The following is a 17,661-nucleotide window of genomic DNA, read 5'->3' as shown; positions in this document are numbered from 1 at the left end:
TTCAAACTTTAAATTCAAAAGAATAATGACTGAATCTTCACATTTGTTAACTTACAATCTGAAGACAGTTTGATTTAGTACTTTCTGCTGGCTTTGGCTGTTCTGAGGCACACAGCCTTCATACCTTTCTGTCCTGCCTAAACTCATCTCCTGTCAGGTACTTTCTGCTCCGCCGCTTATTGAGAGGCTGAAACAGCAGCGTAAAGTACTCACAGATGTGTGTTTCTACAAAGACTGGGCAAATCAGAAGGGGCGTCAAGGATTGTAAAACTAACCTCACCTCCTTGATCAGCAGGGGTTTGTGTTATGTATACGTGCGTGTCAGTGTGTATATACAGTATGTGTGGTGTGTATACATGTAGATGTGAATAGCATGTCTGTGTGTGCGTTAAACTGTCTCTCTCCATGCGGGAGGGTTGTGGAATAGCTGAGTTGGATTAAACCCACACTCATCCCGAGCCAAGATGCAGACAAGGCTCCTCTCTGCTGTCACTTCCCTCCCTTCACTCTTCCTGCCAGATCTGCCCATTCACAGGTCAAGCTCATAAGTTGAGCATATTTCTAAAAACATTAATTTTCTTCTGTTGTCAAAGCTGATGTTGTCCAGGAGCTACGCCCAGCTGAAAGAGCGCTGATTTTGCCAGAGCATTACAGTCTATTGTTGCTCACTGATTTTCTGCTCCTCCAACAATCCTGGCATTCAAAGACCCCGCTGCGCTGAGTGTGTGTGTGTGTGTGTGTATGAGTGTGTGTGTAAGTGTAAGTGTGCATTTTAGCTGTGCCAAGGTCTGCCTAGGCGCCACTACTAAGGTCTTGCTGGATTTTATGAATCTAATGCTTTCCACGTTCATGATTTGGACCGTGCAGAAAGGTAAGGTGTGTATGTGTTTGTGTGTTTCCATACTTTTCCCAGAGGTAGCAGAGTTAAGCTGTGGGCCTGCTGCGCTGATAGAACCAGAGCCACCAAATAAAAAACCCAAAATAATTAACAGCTTCATTCCTATTTCAAAGGCTAATCCTCTCTCTCTCTTTTTCTCTCTCTCTTTTATACACTCCTTTTATTTTCCTCTCTACCCAAATTCAATTTTCCTTGGCTCCATCTAGCTCAGTGTAATGATGACGGTTACGAAAAAATCATCTGGCAACTGCTGTAACGATATGTCACAAAAGTAGGGAGGAAGGTTGTAGAGTATGGATTCACACAAACACACACACACACACACACACACACACGGACTCCTGAACTAGGGCCTGGCTCCAGGCAATGTGTTATTCATTAAAGGGAATCAGATTCTCCTCACTTCACTGCTTGCACTATTTCTCTTTTTTACAAAAAGCAGAGGGGAGCAGAAGTGAGAAAGACAGATATGTGGAGGCAAACTTTTTGTGGAGGTTGGACCATCTGTAGGATTATATAAAAGGTTTAAATTGCAGAGAGGTTTGATGGTCTCCCTGTGTGTAATTATACTATATCTCTCATATTTTCATATGAGTGTGCTTGCTATTGTGTGTTTTGTGTGTCATGTGTGCACTCACTATGCAGTAGGCCACCAGGGCTCCCTGCACAAAGCCTGCCAGGACATCAGTAGGGTGGTGCTTGTGGTCGGAGACACGTGATAGGCCGGTGTAAAAGGCCATCATCAACAGCGTGAACTGGAGCAACGGGCGGAGGAGACGAGCGCCACGCCATGTAAACCTGGACTGGAGATAGAACTGGGAAGACACAGAGAGAAGGCAAGAAGAGGGGGAGAACATACAGAAAATGTTATTTATTTTATACAAGACTCTGCATTTTTGATTTAAAAAACCCATTGACAGATTAGTGTTTATGATGTAAAACCTGTAATCCATATCATGTTATTGATGGCAGTATCATTACCAGTCTCACCACACTCTGTTGCCAGCAATGACTTGAACTCTCACACACACCTGCCTGGAAAACTTCATAAAAGTCATTATGTTTAGCATATGCTGTATTGCCCTTTTAACCCTGCACCTGCGGTGTGTGTGCGTGTGTGTGTGTGTGTGTGTTATTACTGTCTGAGAGGTCTAGACTGAATCAAAGTGGGCAGGCTTGCCAGACCCGAAAAGAAACACACACTCTTCCACAACACACACACACTTGACTGCCTGCGATCCGGACATGACTGATTCATGGTTCTACATCCCAGCTGTAAAAACAGCACAACCACAGAGAGCCACTGGAATACACACACACACACATATATATATGTGTATACCTGCCATGTAAGTTTCAACACTTTGTTGGGATGAACTCTCTACCCTCTATTAGAGTAAACAGAAGACAAAGCGGATGCACCCCCCATTCCACCCGCAGCCAAATCCCACTTTCTGGGGCATGATAAAGACTGACGGGAACCAAAACAGGAACAACGAAGTCCAAGGTCACTTTCAGTCACTCACACAAGTCTACACGCATGCATAGGCTCTCTCTTCTACCCACATGCACGCACAGTTGTGAGGTCAGCCCAGGTTCTGCAGACATCCTGTGTTTCTGCACCACTCGTAGATCTTAACTTCCTGTCTCTCACACCCAGAGACAGAGGGCTTGGGAGGGCCAGCCTCACCCAAGGTCTACCCAGCCCAAAGCCCCAGACTTATGTCTTATAATCAGCTAGGCTAACAATACATACAGACAACCGCAGCGCCTCCCAGCAGCCCTCGTCCACTATGAGCCCCTGTAGGTGTGGACATAAAGCTTCCGTACATTTCCTCTACAACACTATATCATTGTTCTTCTCCTTACGGAAGTAGAGGAAGGGATCCCTCCCATCCCTTCCAGTCTTGTTCTCTCCTCCCTGGCAGGGATGTTTAGACTTCAGGCTTCCTCCGCAGACGTTCTCAGGTAGCAGGCAAGGATTACTAATAAGTACTTTTGTCTGACGTCCTGGAGCCATAAAAGCAACATCCGATAAGTCCCTCACCCAACATCCTAAACCTCTCAATTTTGCGCAAGCTTAAATGGAAGATGTAGGAGTAAAAAATGAGCACTTAACTTAGCCAAAACTGAGTTACAGTGACCTGCCAATCAAATTAGCCCTATCTGAATGAAGGGCAGTGAGTAAACCCAAATATCCCATGCAGCCCTGATTTAAGAGAAGCATGTACATATTAAGTCATGATAAACAACTAAGAGGGTTAATGACCTTCTAAAAAGTGCATTGCCTCCTCTATAAATCCAACACACACTTTAACAGAGATTCAAGCATCTGCCTTTCTGACCCTCCTCGTCCTCCCAGAAATTTGCTGCATGTCTCAAATAGTCTGATCTGAGGAAAACAACAATAAAATACAACAACAAAAGAAGTCCCAGTGAATTCCCATGACGGAGAGAGACAAGAGCGACACAAAGTCTGGTGGTTTCTAAAGGAATCCAGATCATTCCAGTAAGATCTTCTCCCTCCGTCTCTTTCTCACTCTGATTCATAGTCGGTGTTAAATTAAGGAAAACACACATAAACACAACAAAGTGAGAAAGAATGAGAAGGAGAACTTGTTTTACATGCCAGCCCCCTTCTCTTCCCCTCCTCTGGTTCACACCATGCTGCGAGACAAAGGCATAGCTGTGGTTAAAACCAATTGTATCAGAAACAAACATGTTGTTTTTCATTTAACCAGCAACTCTCTATCTGACACAGCGATAGCAGGTTGTGTAGGATGAATAACCCTCAGAAATATTCCAGTCCTTTGCTATTGGTGAGTATGCGCATCGAGACGTTGTCTGCACATTAGACAAAACACAAGATAGCCAAGAAGGATGCACACACAGACGCTTGTTCTCTGACGGTTGCTGCTGTGTTTAGCTGTACAGCGTGTGGTGAGGACTGTGCCAGTTATAAGTGTGTCATCTCTGAAGAGTGCAATGTGGGTAAGTCTCAGCTCAAACCACATCAGTCGCAGGCACAGCACTCAGGCACGCTTGGCAGGACTTGAAGTGCTTTAAAATCAAAGAGTGCCAATTAGCAGATGACTAGGGGCTGTGGCAGGGAGGACAAGGTGACAGCCACACTGTTCAAATGACACTTTCACACTGGCAAGCGACAAAGGCGCTAAGGAAGCTGTAGGTGTAACGCATTTAGTGCAGAAATGAATGGTCGATGAGCTTATAACTCAAGCCAGATAATATAAAGTTTGATGATAGCTTCTCCAATATGGGGATTTGTTGCATTTCTCTGTTTTATATCACAAGTTTAAGTCCTCTGGGTTTTGGAAACAAGCAAACTAAAGATGTCAGACAGGTGACAAATTAAAGGAAAAACCAACATAAAGTGTCTTGGTAAGGCGTTGGGCCACCATGTGCCACCAGAACAGCTTCAATGTGCCTTGACATTGATTCTATAAGTCTCTGAACTCTACTGGAGGGATGAACACCTTTCTTCCAAAAGATATTCCCTCATTTGGTGTTTTTATGATGGTGGTGGAGAGCGCTGTCTAACACATGAGTCCAAAATCTTCCATAGGTGTTCAAATGGGTTGAGATCCGGTGACTGTGAAGGCCACAGCATATGATTCACATCATTTTCCTACTCATCAAACTATTCAGTGACCCATCGTGCCCTATGGATGGGGGCATTGTCCTCCTGGAAGAGACCACTCCCATCAGGATAGAAATGTTTCATCATAGGATGAAGGTGATGACTCAGAACAACTTTGTATTGATTTGCAGTGACCCTTCCCTCTAAGGGGACAAGTAGACACAAACCATGCCAGAAAATGCCCCCTAAAGCAGAACAGAGTCACCAGATCCCCTCACTGCAAGCATTCAGTGCTGTACCGCCCTCTTAGTGTATGCCACACATACACTTGCCCACTTGTCGAGAATATGGTGAAGAATGACTCATCTGACCATATCACTTTTTTCCACATCTCTGTAGACTGGTGCCTATGTTTTTTGCACCACTGAACTCTCAAATGTGCATTCATCTTTGTAATGAGGGGTTTATGCACTGCAACCCTACTATAATATTCCTCTCTATGTAATTGTCGACGGACTATTCTTGCTGACACAGTCTGATCACGTGCTGCATTGAAATTCTCAGTCACCTGAGAAAGAGTTGAAACACCAGCCAGTTGAGCAGTCTTTGTGACTGAAGCTCCTGCCATTCATGCCCCAACAATGAACCCACTTTCACATAGGTCTTTTCTCTTGCCATCTTAATACAAAATCAAAATCAACTGGGCCTGTAAAGCATTTTCATACATGCCACAGGGCATGACTGGATGTTAATTGCTTAATTGTGCGATGCAGTGCACCTGAGTGGAAGCACCTGCATTCATTATGTTTCTCAACTCATTTATTAAGGTTTTTCCTTTAATTTGTCACCCATCTCAATTTAAGTTCTGGGAACTTGTGATGGCTATTTTGCCTGATTTTCTGACATTTATAGATTAATCAACTGATCAATTAATTGAATATGAAAATTTATATTTGAGATTGAAAATTCATTCATGACCCTGAAAACTGAATTTCTCCAACAAGGTCATTTTAGTAGCATGTCAAAACGAATGGGAAGTTCTTGAAGTGCTCAAAAAAATGGAAATTTGAACATCTAAAACTCCATAAACTCCACAAGTATACTTATTTAAAGGTACTTCAAGAGAGTGGAAGATTCTGTGAATGAAAACATGATTTTCAGCTGGCAAAAACAAAAGATGCCGCAGATTCCTATTCCCACTAGGAATGCTACCACTTGTGGGCTTTGTGCCAGGCTGGTTTTGTATTCCAAAACATCAACTACAAACTGTTCCTCCTCTCCTCCACTCATTCTGCTCTCCTCTCTCTTTCTGTTTCACTGTTTGCACCAGCCTCCTCTGGCTATGGTCCTGTGCTTGCCGCAGCTGGAACACTGGTCTCTGACTAGTGTGCTGCTCTGTGGTCTGGATGCAGCACATCTCTTTTCCCTCTCTGCTTTTTCCCTGCTTTTTATTCGCTGTATCCCTTTTCCTTGCTCTGACCAGAGTACAGCTGTAGGTTCATCCAGAGGCTGGGAAATACCCTCAGCAAGCTCTCACTGCATGACAATACATGACAACACACGAGACCTTCAACTGTCAGCCCAGCGTGAGAACCGAGACCACCTTGTAAGTAAGCTCAGGCCAGCCAGACCCAAAACATTTACTCTCTTCTCCTCTCTTCCCCTGACTCTGATCAGGGTGTAACATGCAGAGTGATGTAGAAACTTGTGGTGTGTAAACAGAGGAAGGGGGAAGAGATGATTGGGGAGCTATAAGCTGGCAATTGTCTGTGTGTGTAATTAGACTGTTTGAAGCATGAAATGCCTCTGGGGTGCTAAACCCCACCAGACACCCACAACAGGTGGAGTGAGAGGGAGAGATGGAGCGAAATGGGAGAGGACAGGAAGTGCATACACAGCTGCTCTGACAAAAACAGGTGGAGTGTATCCATCTACCTCTCCGAGGAGTTAAAAAGGAGAATAAAACTCTTCATAAACTGGGTGCGGAGGTAGAAGAGAGGAGGAGGAGGATGGGTAAGAGAAGTTTAAAAGAACAATGTTTTGTTTTTTCCTCAGGCAGTGAATCCCCAAATTAGAGCCTAACCTTCCTCTCATAACTTCCTCTATGATCTGTAAACCATTGTTTCTGTGGCTCATAGCGTGTGTGTGCTGGCATGAATGTGAGTGTGTTGTGATGTGTGTGAAAAAGAGTTTAATAGATACTTACAGCAAGGTAGAGCATGGCATACATTGAAAAAGAGGCATGTCCTGAGAAGAAGGATTTCCTGTGGAGAGAAAGATTATCCTTGATCAGTTTTTCTTTTAAAAATACTTTTTTGATACAGCGTGTATGTTTGTATTGTATTGAGTATATAGTGTGTTTATACAAACCTGGCCTCTTGTACGTCACTATCTTTGCCAGCACAGGTGTATTCGGTGATGTATCCCAGGGAACAGTTGATAGTGGAAAAATCAGGTTTACACACATCTAAGAAGTGAGGTCTCATACGACCCACCGACACCTTGGCAATGTCTGTGAATGACTGGCTGATGGCACAGCCAAAGATGAACACACCCACCTGCAGAATCACATGCATAAATGATTAGACTAGATTAGACTATATTATTAGAATATCAATGTAGCTATTTATAATAATATAACAGTCTAAAAAAAACTTATGGAAGCACTCTTATGGACTGACCTGTTTGTACAGGGCTGCGACGTAGGGATTCCCAACGAAGGACTTGGTTCCAACATGTAGCTGATGAATCCTGTAGCACTCTCCAATCACAATCTAAAAGAAAGGATTGTTTCTTGAGATCAACAAATGATGCTGATCACATGTATGTACAAAATTCTAGCCATGCTGAATCCTTGAGTTGTACAGTAGGTTTCAATGCAGATAACCATGCAGTAACGTTTGAGTGTGTATCATGCAGGAAATCTAATTTAATTCCAGGCTGAAGTTGGAGCAGATGGAAGCTGGAGCAGATGGAGTAGAGAGGATGTGTGAAGGACAGACTGGAGAGACAGAATGAATGAGATTTACACAGAGACAAACATATAGAATGAGCATGGCCTGCCTTTCCCTCAGGCAGTTTTTTATGTGATGTGAGATTATTAAATAGAGGTGATGTTCTGTTCAATGAAAATGGGGCCTTCAATGTGGGATATGAAGACAGTGATAATGAGACAGTCAGTGAAGGCAATGGAAAAAGGAAACGTGAAAACAAATAATCTAGTCTGGGTTGATATCTCAATCATGGATGACCTTACTTTGATATAAGAAGGACTTATAAGAGGGTAATGGTCTGCTTTAAGGCTTAACTGGAGTGCCCTAACCCTGACTCCTGTGGTATTCCAGCCAGATGGTTTCAAGTAGTATTGGGCCCCATGGAAAGACCTCATCTGTAGCGAGGGGGCTTTAGCCGAGTCAACCCTCGAGGCATGGTGATGTCAATCATATACGTACCACCTGGGGTATCTGACTGATGGACCGGCTGCTCCCCACTACTAACCACATCTCCCTTTCCTTCCTCTTTCTACACAAGGCCTCACTCTTCATCCTATACCTTCTCACCCAATCTCTCAGAAAAATATTTACCTGTCCATCTCGGTGATGTGAATGTGAATGGCATTAAGACTCTAAATGTGTACACATCTACTGGCTCAGTGTTTCCCAGACATCCTATCAAGTTACAACAGATATGTACGTACTTATGTGTGTAGGTTTTGTAATATAGATGGGTATGTGCAATTGATGATTTAATGTATTTATTTTTGTTTATTGTTTTTTGCTGTGATTTTACACTACAGGCACTGTGATGTCCAATGCAAATTTCCCACTGGGACAATAAAGTCTGTCTTATCTTAGTACTGTTTGTATATGTACATGTATTGTGTGTATCTATTGCTAGGCTTCATAAATGCACCTATCCTGACTATTGGGTGGTCAGCTGGCAGGCTCACAGCAAGAACAAATAAACATGGTGTATAATTGTGTGATTGTTTGTGTGCTATTGTCAATGAGTTGTTCTGATGAAAGCTGAGATTAGAACCACAGGAGGCTGATACAGACCTGAGATGTTTATTTGGATTGTCCACATTTGCATTCAAACCTCTTCTCTTATCGCCTCATCTTGGTTTATACGTATGTGTCTGGTTGTCTGAGTGCAGACAGGGCCTGCCATAGACACGGCAGGCATTTCTGATCAGAGCAGATGCCTGATGGATTTATTTGGATCGTCAGTATGTATGCTTATAGAATTTTATCTCACTATTGCTAACTCTGTTTCTCACAGTGGATACATGGCCTGTCAGACACGGAACTGTCTGACCAGCGGGACTGATGGGATTTCCCTTGCAGTGGAGATAAACAACAGGCCCAACTGGAATCTGCTACCAGTGCATGTATATTTGTGCATATACAGTATGTGTGTGTGTGTGTGTGTGTGTGTGTGTGTGTGTGTGTGTGAGAGTGTGTGTGTGTGTGTGTGTGTGTGTGTGTGTGTGTGTGTGTGTGTGTGTGTGCCTGCATGAGTGAGCGTGTGTGCGTTAAAGGAATGGTGTCGGCATAGCAGTAGACGCCACTAATGGAACACAGCTGTGTGAGACACGCCAGCTTTGCCCACACGTGAACATGTAAGGGGACTAACTAACACAAACACAGTCTCCTGGTTCTAATAAGCAGAAGAGCTGAGCTGGTACAGTGTGTGTGTGTGTGTGTGTGTATGTGTGTGTGTGTGTCTGTGTCTGTGTGTGTGTGTGTGTGTCTGTGTCTGTGTGTCTGTGTGTGTGCCCACCACGCTGATGGCGAGGAGACGGAGGTGAAGCGACGTCTCAGTCTGGGAACTTATGAGGGGGCTGTGCCACAAAGAGTCTGGGGGCTGTAAAGATCATCTAGCCTGACCACGTGGCACTTACTGACACACACATACCCCACCACATGTCATTATAACATGTTTCCACTAACCCTGACCCCCCTCTATTCTGCTGGCACTACATTATGGGAATGAAGACTTCATGCTGCTAACTCGTGAGCCTCCTCAGGCTATCAGTAAAGCACTGCAGGCATGGGAGAGAGCATTGACATATTCACCCTGAGTAATGTGCAGGGCACTGGGGCATGGAGTCAGGGTGCGGGGATACGAGTGGGAGGCTTGAGAATGGACCAGGAGCTCATAAAACCTCTTTGGTCTTTGGCATGCATGCGTCAGCACACACACACAAACACACACTTCTCTGAAAGTCGCTTGGGGGGCCTCTCAAGTAATAAAAAACAGGCCACAAACGGTTTGGATGACTCAAAGTTGCTACGGAAGAATAAAGTATGACGAAGAAAACATTACAGAATGGAAGGGGGAAGACATATAAAGCACATTAAGAGAAAAAGACTGGAGTACTTTAGAAAATACTGCATGATAAGAAATCACTCAAACTTTTTGATTAAGGGATATCTGCTACTAATTTTCAAGTTAGAGTCTATGTTAGTAAGGCTATGTTGGAAGTTACTTTAAATTTGAGTAAAAGCAGAAAACAGATGGACGTGTGGAGGTCGACTTACAGAGATGATGGCAATAAGAATGCCAACACCACAAAGCACGGCATCGCTAATGGTGTCTCCCTCTTTTTGGGGGTAGCGGATGGACTCGTCCGAACAGTAAAACCCGCGCTGGTACGGCTTTATGGTGCTAGTCTCAATGATCAGGAAAGGCAGGCTAGCTACAAAAGACACAAAGAGAGAGAGGAGCAGAGAGAGAGAGAAAGACAGGAAGAGGGAGAGAAGAGAGAAAGCATAAAAGCACCAGGTCAGTGACACAGACATAAACAGGAGAGAACAGGGGGGGAGCACAAGGAGCACACTGGCACCAGGGGATCATGGGATGTTGCAGAAGTGGGTGGCTTAAGGATATCATGTATGGGCCGGCTTAGAGCAAAGGAGTGACAGATTCAGATGCAACTGAAACCATAAATTACAAGCTATGACTCAAGTTAAACATTATATGAACTTTTCCAAACTTTACTAGATCTCACGTAGCGCTGTCACTCCTTCACAGCCACCATAATGAACCTCCAGCCCTCCCTGTTTCTGACCACAGTGTTCCCCAAGATGGAGTGCTCATTGTGTGCGGGGGGACTTACGGACACCGCGGGCAGTGTCAACCCAACAGAAGTGAGCACCGAGGAGGGTATGGTGCTTTTCTTGTAGGGGTAGCTCAGGCTGGAGTCACTGCAGTAGAGACCCCTCTGGTATGGACGAACATAGGCACGATGCAGAACCAGGCTGGGCAGCATAGCTACACACACACACACATACACACACACAGATGGATGGATGGATGAACCCAAACACACACACATACATGAAGTTCACTCACAGACACACCTTCTACCTGGAATCATAAATTGCATCATGTACTTCACTTACCTGTAACCTGAAGAAGAAGAAAAAACATTAAAACACACATTAACAAACAAAACCTCCACAGGTGTGTGTGAGCTCATGCTAACAAGCTGTTTACTCAGCAAGCCCTCTCCTGCTGCTCCTGTTGACACTGACTCTGACACCCAGCTATAGAGGAATGAGGTTTATCCTTTAGTATCAGGGGATCCCCCCCTCCTGACAGAGCAAATACATGCTGACATTCAGGGCTGGGGGTCTATTATTGAAGACAAAAGAAACACAAGGACTATGTCCATACAATGTGAGGAGCTTTGTGTTATGGGTTGCAGGGGAAGAAGATGCAATTCCAGGTAGAGAGACACTGAAAAGTCTTATTTGATGGAAACTATTCTCAATGATAAGGATCTAATGGTACTTTGCTGAATTACCTCAACAACAAACAGACAAATAGTTGAAAGCAGTGCTACAAGCTTGGTTGGTCAAGATTGCACACCCATGTTCTGTTCTGACAAAGGGAAAATAAATACATATCTCCAAATCAAAGGAATACAAACACAGGCGTGCACATTCTGGCTAGGACTTTCTAAGTTTCCCTTAAGGCATTTTAAAATGTGTGAATACCAAGGAAAACAAAACTAAGCCCACCCAACTCTGGAACATTTTTTTGCATGAGAGCATGTTTGGCGTTTGTACGTACGACCGTAGTAGTTCATAAATAGAGGGGGCTCAAGACACGAAGGCGTCCTCAAGACAAACACACAGAGACACCAATATATACATTCAACATCAGAGTGCACAGAAAGTATTCCCGCATGCGGTTCATGTGGTTAGCTCACATCACAGGGATTTTTGACATTTGGGTCAAAGTCAGTGATCCACTCATGAATGTTTCTAATGCGGCTGAGAACCACGGCCGGCGTCTCGCTAGCAATGGGAGAGGGAGACTGTGTTACTGGTCTGTCCTAGAAAACACAGCATTCACCAGTAACCACTCGTGTGAACGTGTACATTCTTAAAAACCTCAGAACACACTTTCTTATGCAGACATGCAGTAAAGGCTCTCAGGCTCCTTGACATCCACTCAGTGTCATGTGCTCCCACTTGAAAGAAGAACGTGTTGCCTCAGGTGTCTACCTGACCAGTGAGTAGACATTTAGGCCATGTCCACACTAATATGACTCAATTGGAAAAATGATCTATTTTTCTCAGTTTTTTCATTCTTTTTGCATTAAGAAATGTGGTGGTGCTGGTTTTTGACCACAGAAAATAATCGCTTTGAAAACTTTTTTCACAAAAACAACAAAACAAAACAGCATGAAAAAATGCTTGAGAATTTTGGACAAGAAGTCCATAAAAAATTGTAATAAAATTGAAATTGAAACTCCATCTGTTGATGAAGATCATGATATGATCTGAGGCTCCAGAGGTGCTACTAAATGGACCTTGACATTTGACTGTTTTGTCAACTGCTGTTTTCAAGATCAAGAATGAACTTTGAAGCCCAATCTTGTGAATCTTGCTGGCACGCACCTTCTTCTCATCTGAACATAACAAAACCATTAAATGGCTTAAGGAGATTTAAGCATTTTTATATTGTTTTGTCATCTAAGTGTAAATGAGGTGGGCTGTCTCTCTCTTCCCAGTCTCTCTCTTTAGTGGTTGGCAGAGGGCAGCAGATGGGATGGTCATTGAGGCAGGCACCTGCACAAACAGGGTGCAGCGCCAGGGCTCAACAAGCTGCTGGTGGTCCCACACAGGGCTGGGCCAGGCTTTGGTGGTGTCTAGGAACCACACTGTCCATACAACAGACAAGGTTGGCTTTGGGTGAGCCTGTTCACACAGAATTATGGGGGCAAGGGAGGGCAGGACAGTCAAAATGACTTGAGATGAGGGGATTCTGGTGCAAATATGCGTTTGTGTTCATAGGAGTCTTTCAGCTTAATGTCCCTGTGAACTCGGCTACAGTTTAATACCTTAAACACAGTGAGAACTCCCATGCGTTAAGTCCATGCACAAACTGAGTTCTGTTGGGTAAACACTCCACTGAGGAAAAAAAAAACCTTTTTATAAATCGGATCATGCTTTCTCTCACACCAGTCTCTACTCTGCTTTTCCCATTTTCTCCTCCTTCTCCCTTCACTCTGGCCTACTTGTGGAGCTGGGATTCACATGCTAATGAGGAGAAGTGAAAGGAGGTCATGGGCTTAACAGACATGGGAAACACAAACACACATACATGCTAACCAGTGCTTAAAGGCTAAAACCGATCGGAGAACAGCATGGGAAACTTGGAAGTCCATCAGCTGAATGACTGAAAAAGGAAAGCGAGAGCGAGCAATTGAGCACCTCGACACTATCTATTGAGAATTTATGAAAGCCTCTCTGTCCGCATGCTGCCTTTCCCTCTCAGCTGCCCAGCCTTGAGATGCCAAACTGTTTTGTGCTGCCCCCCATGCCATCTCCTGAAAACAGCCCGGTATGTGGGCATTCTCCTCATACCACAGTCAGTCCATGAACATCTCAAACTAAAACACACTCCTGCATGAACCCTGCTGCCCATCTGAGCCATGCTGGCATGAAGAAATATGGCTTCTTTTATGCCAATGGGATAAAGAGAGAGTGACCTTCACAGGGCCTGTTGACCCGGAGAGAGAGGAAGAGAAATGTGGAAGTGTCAGAGGAGGGAGAGATAAAAACAGGGAGGGGAGAAAAAGAAAGAGGTGGGTTGGGCTGTTGGCAAAGGCCTGCAGTTCGCCGGTGAATTAAAAAACAACTGTTTTACAAGCTCTGTCATGAGGTCAGTAAGATTCAGTGATGCCTGACATTCTCACATCTTCACTAATGAAGGGGAGAGGCAGCTTTAACTGCTTACAAACAGTCTTGCACGACTTCCACTACTGACACAGAGAAAACTAAATTTACAACTTTTGCAGTTATTTTATCTGTTTTCTTCCTTCGGTTTTGATGTTTCTGCCTTGACAGCGAAGTTGTGTGTTTTGTGTTCTTTAGGGCTAATGAGCCTGATGAGCCATCGAGCCACTGAGCTGCTTTTAAACTGCACACACAGGCGCCCAAGAATAACTGGGGCTTTAAAAGCCCCTCGGAGAGCAAGGGAAAGAGAGAGGGAGGGCCAGAAACTATGGTGAATGTAGTCAGAAAAAAAGAAAAACACATCCTAAGTGGGTGGTTCGGCAAGTTGGGGAACAGTTCTATTTGTCTTATCAGATCCTGTCATGCATTTCTCTCTGCAGACCACTAAAGATTACTCACCTCAAGTCAGATGGAGAGAGAACGGGTGTGTGTGCGCGCGTGTGTGTGTGTGTGAAAGAAGAGAGAGAGGTCATGGTAGGGTCTTTGCGTTTGTGTGTAAATGTAAGTGTGTGTGTGTGTACTGTACTTATTTTCCATCAGTAAATCCACTCACATGTTCACGTTCCACTGCCTGCTAGAAATCACAGCAGTACACATGTATGCGTGTGTTTATATGTGGTATGTGTGCACTTTATGCAGCTTGGTTTGTATGTGTACATATGTGTGTATGTACACATGTGCGTGTGTGTGAGAGATTATCCTACTAGCGTCTGTTTGATTGGCTTTGGAGTTAAATTTGGTATAGCGAGTGAGCTGTTAGATTAGCAGGACGAAGTCACAAAACAAATCTCCTCCAGGTCTGCTTCTGTATTTCCCGCACACATAAAGAAAAGAAATGTATTTCTTTTATCAGGTTACAACAGTGTTAGAATTTGTTAGGATTTGCATTTAAATGTATTTCACATTTCAGCAGTGTTGATTATTATCAAGTTCAAAGTTCGTCTGCCCTGCAGGTTTAGGATCAGTTCTATTATTTTCAGTTGGTCATCATCTTAAGACCGACTGTACTTGCCAGAACAGGAAACAATAGCTAGTCTTACAGCAGCTAAAGCTCCGTGTCGCTCAAAAGGTTAATTCCCTTGACACAGCACTAATATCCCTGTAGAGCAACACCTGCGTGTCCGTGAAGACTATAGTGGCAAATTTCCCGTTTTCTTGCTCTCATCACTCCCACCCCTCTGGACCTCTATTGATATTTTAATGGGCTTTCATGGCTTTCAGAAGTAGGATTAGAATGATATCGTGATTATAGTGAGCGAGCTAGAGTGTCAGCAGTGAGTGTGAGAGGTGAATGGGAGGCGGAGAGGGGCAGAGGAAGAGGTATTGTGGTCTGCTCTAATGGAGGATTTCCTCCTCCTGTCTTTCAAACATGCCATGTGACCCGTCCTGAGAAGGAGAGAGTAGACAATTCAGAGGAAAGTTAAAGAGGGTGGAGGCCCTGGGGGTCTTGACTCCATAGACTGGCCAGTCAATCAATCAAACTTTTTCTTCTCTGAGTTTTCTCACTGCTCTGCAACAGATTCGATGGCTGTTTGAGAGTCAGTGGCTCAGTTCTGAGCAAGGCTGTATATCAATGCATTTTAGTACAGACTGAAACGTGTTTGTATCACAGTAATCTTGTTTACTTATTGTTTGATCTGATAGATCCTAATTTAAGTTAACATTTTGCCAATTTATGCAAAGTTCTTGTATCGCTGCTTGTGTTGACAAAACATTTTTGAGAATGTTTCTTTTAAAAGAAAAAACAGAAAAAAAATTTACCGACAACTATTTTAATAACTGATCCATTATTTCAGTAATTTATTAAGCATACATGCCGAATGTTTTCTGATTCTCAGATGTTTGAATTGGCTTCTTTTTTCAGTTTTATATTTTAAATTAAATGTCTTTGGGTTTTGTACTGTAAATTAGACAGAACTATTTTAAAACTCAAGGGGCATTTTTCACTACCGGTATTTTCTGATATTGTATAGACTAAATTATTAATTGATAACAAACTAATTGACAGGTTAATCAAAAATAATTGTTAAATTCAATCATATTTGGAGTGGATTAAACCAAACACAAATAGTATGTATAAGAGTGTATTTGAGCCTTTTAATGCCCTTACATAACAATGCATCTCCGGGACCTGGGACACTTCATGCCACAAACCATAGAATAACCTGATCTGTGGATGTGTGTGTATGTGTGTGCGTGTGTGTCTGTTGCTGTGACAGAGAGATGTGGCTAATGTGTACAGATCCATTACCTTTGCTTGTCTATTTCAGGCCAGTCCCAGTCTCTTGAGGAAACGCTTGACATACTTCTATCAATTCCGTACACACCCTGCAACATAAGCTATGTCGCTAAAAAATGCCCCTCCATCGCTAAAAAGAAGTATGTATGGATACTGTATTGTGGTTATTTTATATGCGTGTGACTGTGTGTCTGAGGGAGACAGACAGTATCTTTATTCAATTACTTGCATTAGCAGAGTCTCTCTGGTCTATTAAATTGAATGAATACCCTCTCCCAGCTACAAGTCACAGTACAGTTGTGGTGTGTGTATGTGTGTGTGCAATCTCGAGGGGATATATGTATATGTTTGTATGAGAGAGATTAGCTGGCGCCTTGTGTGTGCGAACTATGAGAGCGTGTGTGCTGTTTGTGTGTATCTGATAAGAAGCAGGGATCAGAGAGAATGAGTGGCTCACTGCCAGGTCCACTTGTTGGTGAACATTGTTCTGCCAAAAACCCAGGCAGGTGAGCAGGAAGCCAGTTCTTTGGCAACAGTGTAAGGACATCACCATTTGGGCAAGTTTCTATGGAGATATGGTACACATGGTATATGTTAATGAGCCTTTGTGTATAATATTAAAATCTTAATTAATTATATTAATAGTAACCCAAACAGGCTTGTGTCTTTAGCAAAAGAGACTGTCTTAATATTCATCTTAACATTTAGGGAGGTCACACACTCATTCATCAGCATTCAACTAAAACACTGCTGTGACCTCTGAGGTTTTAAATAAAGCCACCCAAGCAGATGCCTCGGATGTTATGAAATTTGTCACACTTCCAACACTACAACTGCTGTAAGCCCACACAGTTAACTTTATCTTCAGGTCACTAAAGCCATGAGAATGAGTATGTGTGGCCCTCCAGACATTTGGGAATAGAGTGCATAGGTTAACTGAGGCTCTTGACAGACCCTAGAAGTAACTACAGGGCCAAGGGTCAAAGGTGAGGGATGTGACATGGCTCTAGGATTATACTGTAACACACAAGAGCAGGGTACAAATGTCACTGTAGCACAGCCTATTATATCTGTGTGTGCCTGTGTGTGTGTGGCGATGTGGGTGTTAAAGTGGATTACTGTGGTTCCACTGGCAACTTCAGCAAAGCCTTTCTCAAACATTTTCAAGTTGTCAACCACAAAGAGCTTTAAAAATGTTCTCGTAATCCAAATAAACAAACCCAGCTCTGAAAAAAACCCACTCGGGATTAATTCATACACATAATTGCTGTTTTTTACATTTAAAATATGCATGAACATGCACACATGTATACTGATACAGATGTTTGGCTCTAGATATCAATTCTTTGTTTCCACAAGCTGCTGATGTGTCTCACACATGTACAAAGTTCACAAATACACAAACACAAACACACAGACACACACACAGGAGTGGCTGAGGTCAGCAGAGTGGTGTACAGAGTGAATCCCTGTCCTTTTTCCCCCTCTGTGTGAATGCTGCGGTGACCGGGGGGCCGCTGGCTGAAGCATGTGCTTACTCAGAGAGATTTTATTCAGAGGAATAAATGCCTTTTACACACAGGCATCTGTCGGGACACTCTCTAGGGGACTTTTACCAGCAGGCACCTGCGAGGGCAGCCTCTGAATGAGGGGCTCATATCTACCGGTCCCG

The 17,661-nt window shown here is 43.5% G+C and overlaps 1 protein-coding gene across 2 annotated transcripts in view; it reads right to left on the bottom strand.

Annotated features, from left to right (window-relative positions):
- plpp3 (phospholipid phosphatase 3) overlaps positions 1 to 17,661 on the bottom strand; it is a 31,174-nt gene that overhangs the window by 5,752 nt on the left and 7,761 nt on the right. The window contains exons 2-6 of one of the 2 annotated variants that reach the window (XM_044360775.1): positions 10,618 to 10,772; positions 7,178 to 7,270; positions 6,867 to 7,054; positions 6,703 to 6,760; positions 1,537 to 1,713 (exon numbers count right to left, since the gene is read on the bottom strand). In XM_044360775.1, coding sequence (XP_044216710.1) covers positions 1,537 to 1,713; positions 6,703 to 6,760; positions 6,867 to 7,054; positions 7,178 to 7,270; positions 10,618 to 10,772 — 671 coding nt within the window. Of the gene's footprint in view, positions 1 to 1,536; positions 1,714 to 6,702; positions 6,761 to 6,866; positions 7,055 to 7,177; positions 7,271 to 10,039; positions 10,198 to 10,617; positions 10,773 to 17,661 lie in introns of both variants that reach the window. The other variant, XM_044360774.1, reaches the window with a different exon arrangement.

Source organism: Thunnus albacares, chromosome 9 (genome assembly GCF_914725855.1).
Source record: "Thunnus albacares chromosome 9, fThuAlb1.1, whole genome shotgun sequence".
NCBI lineage: Eukaryota > Metazoa > Chordata > Actinopteri > Scombriformes > Scombridae > Thunnus > Thunnus albacares.
The sequence above is the reverse complement of the archived record's forward strand: the minus strand, read 5'-3'. Positions and strand labels throughout refer to the sequence as shown.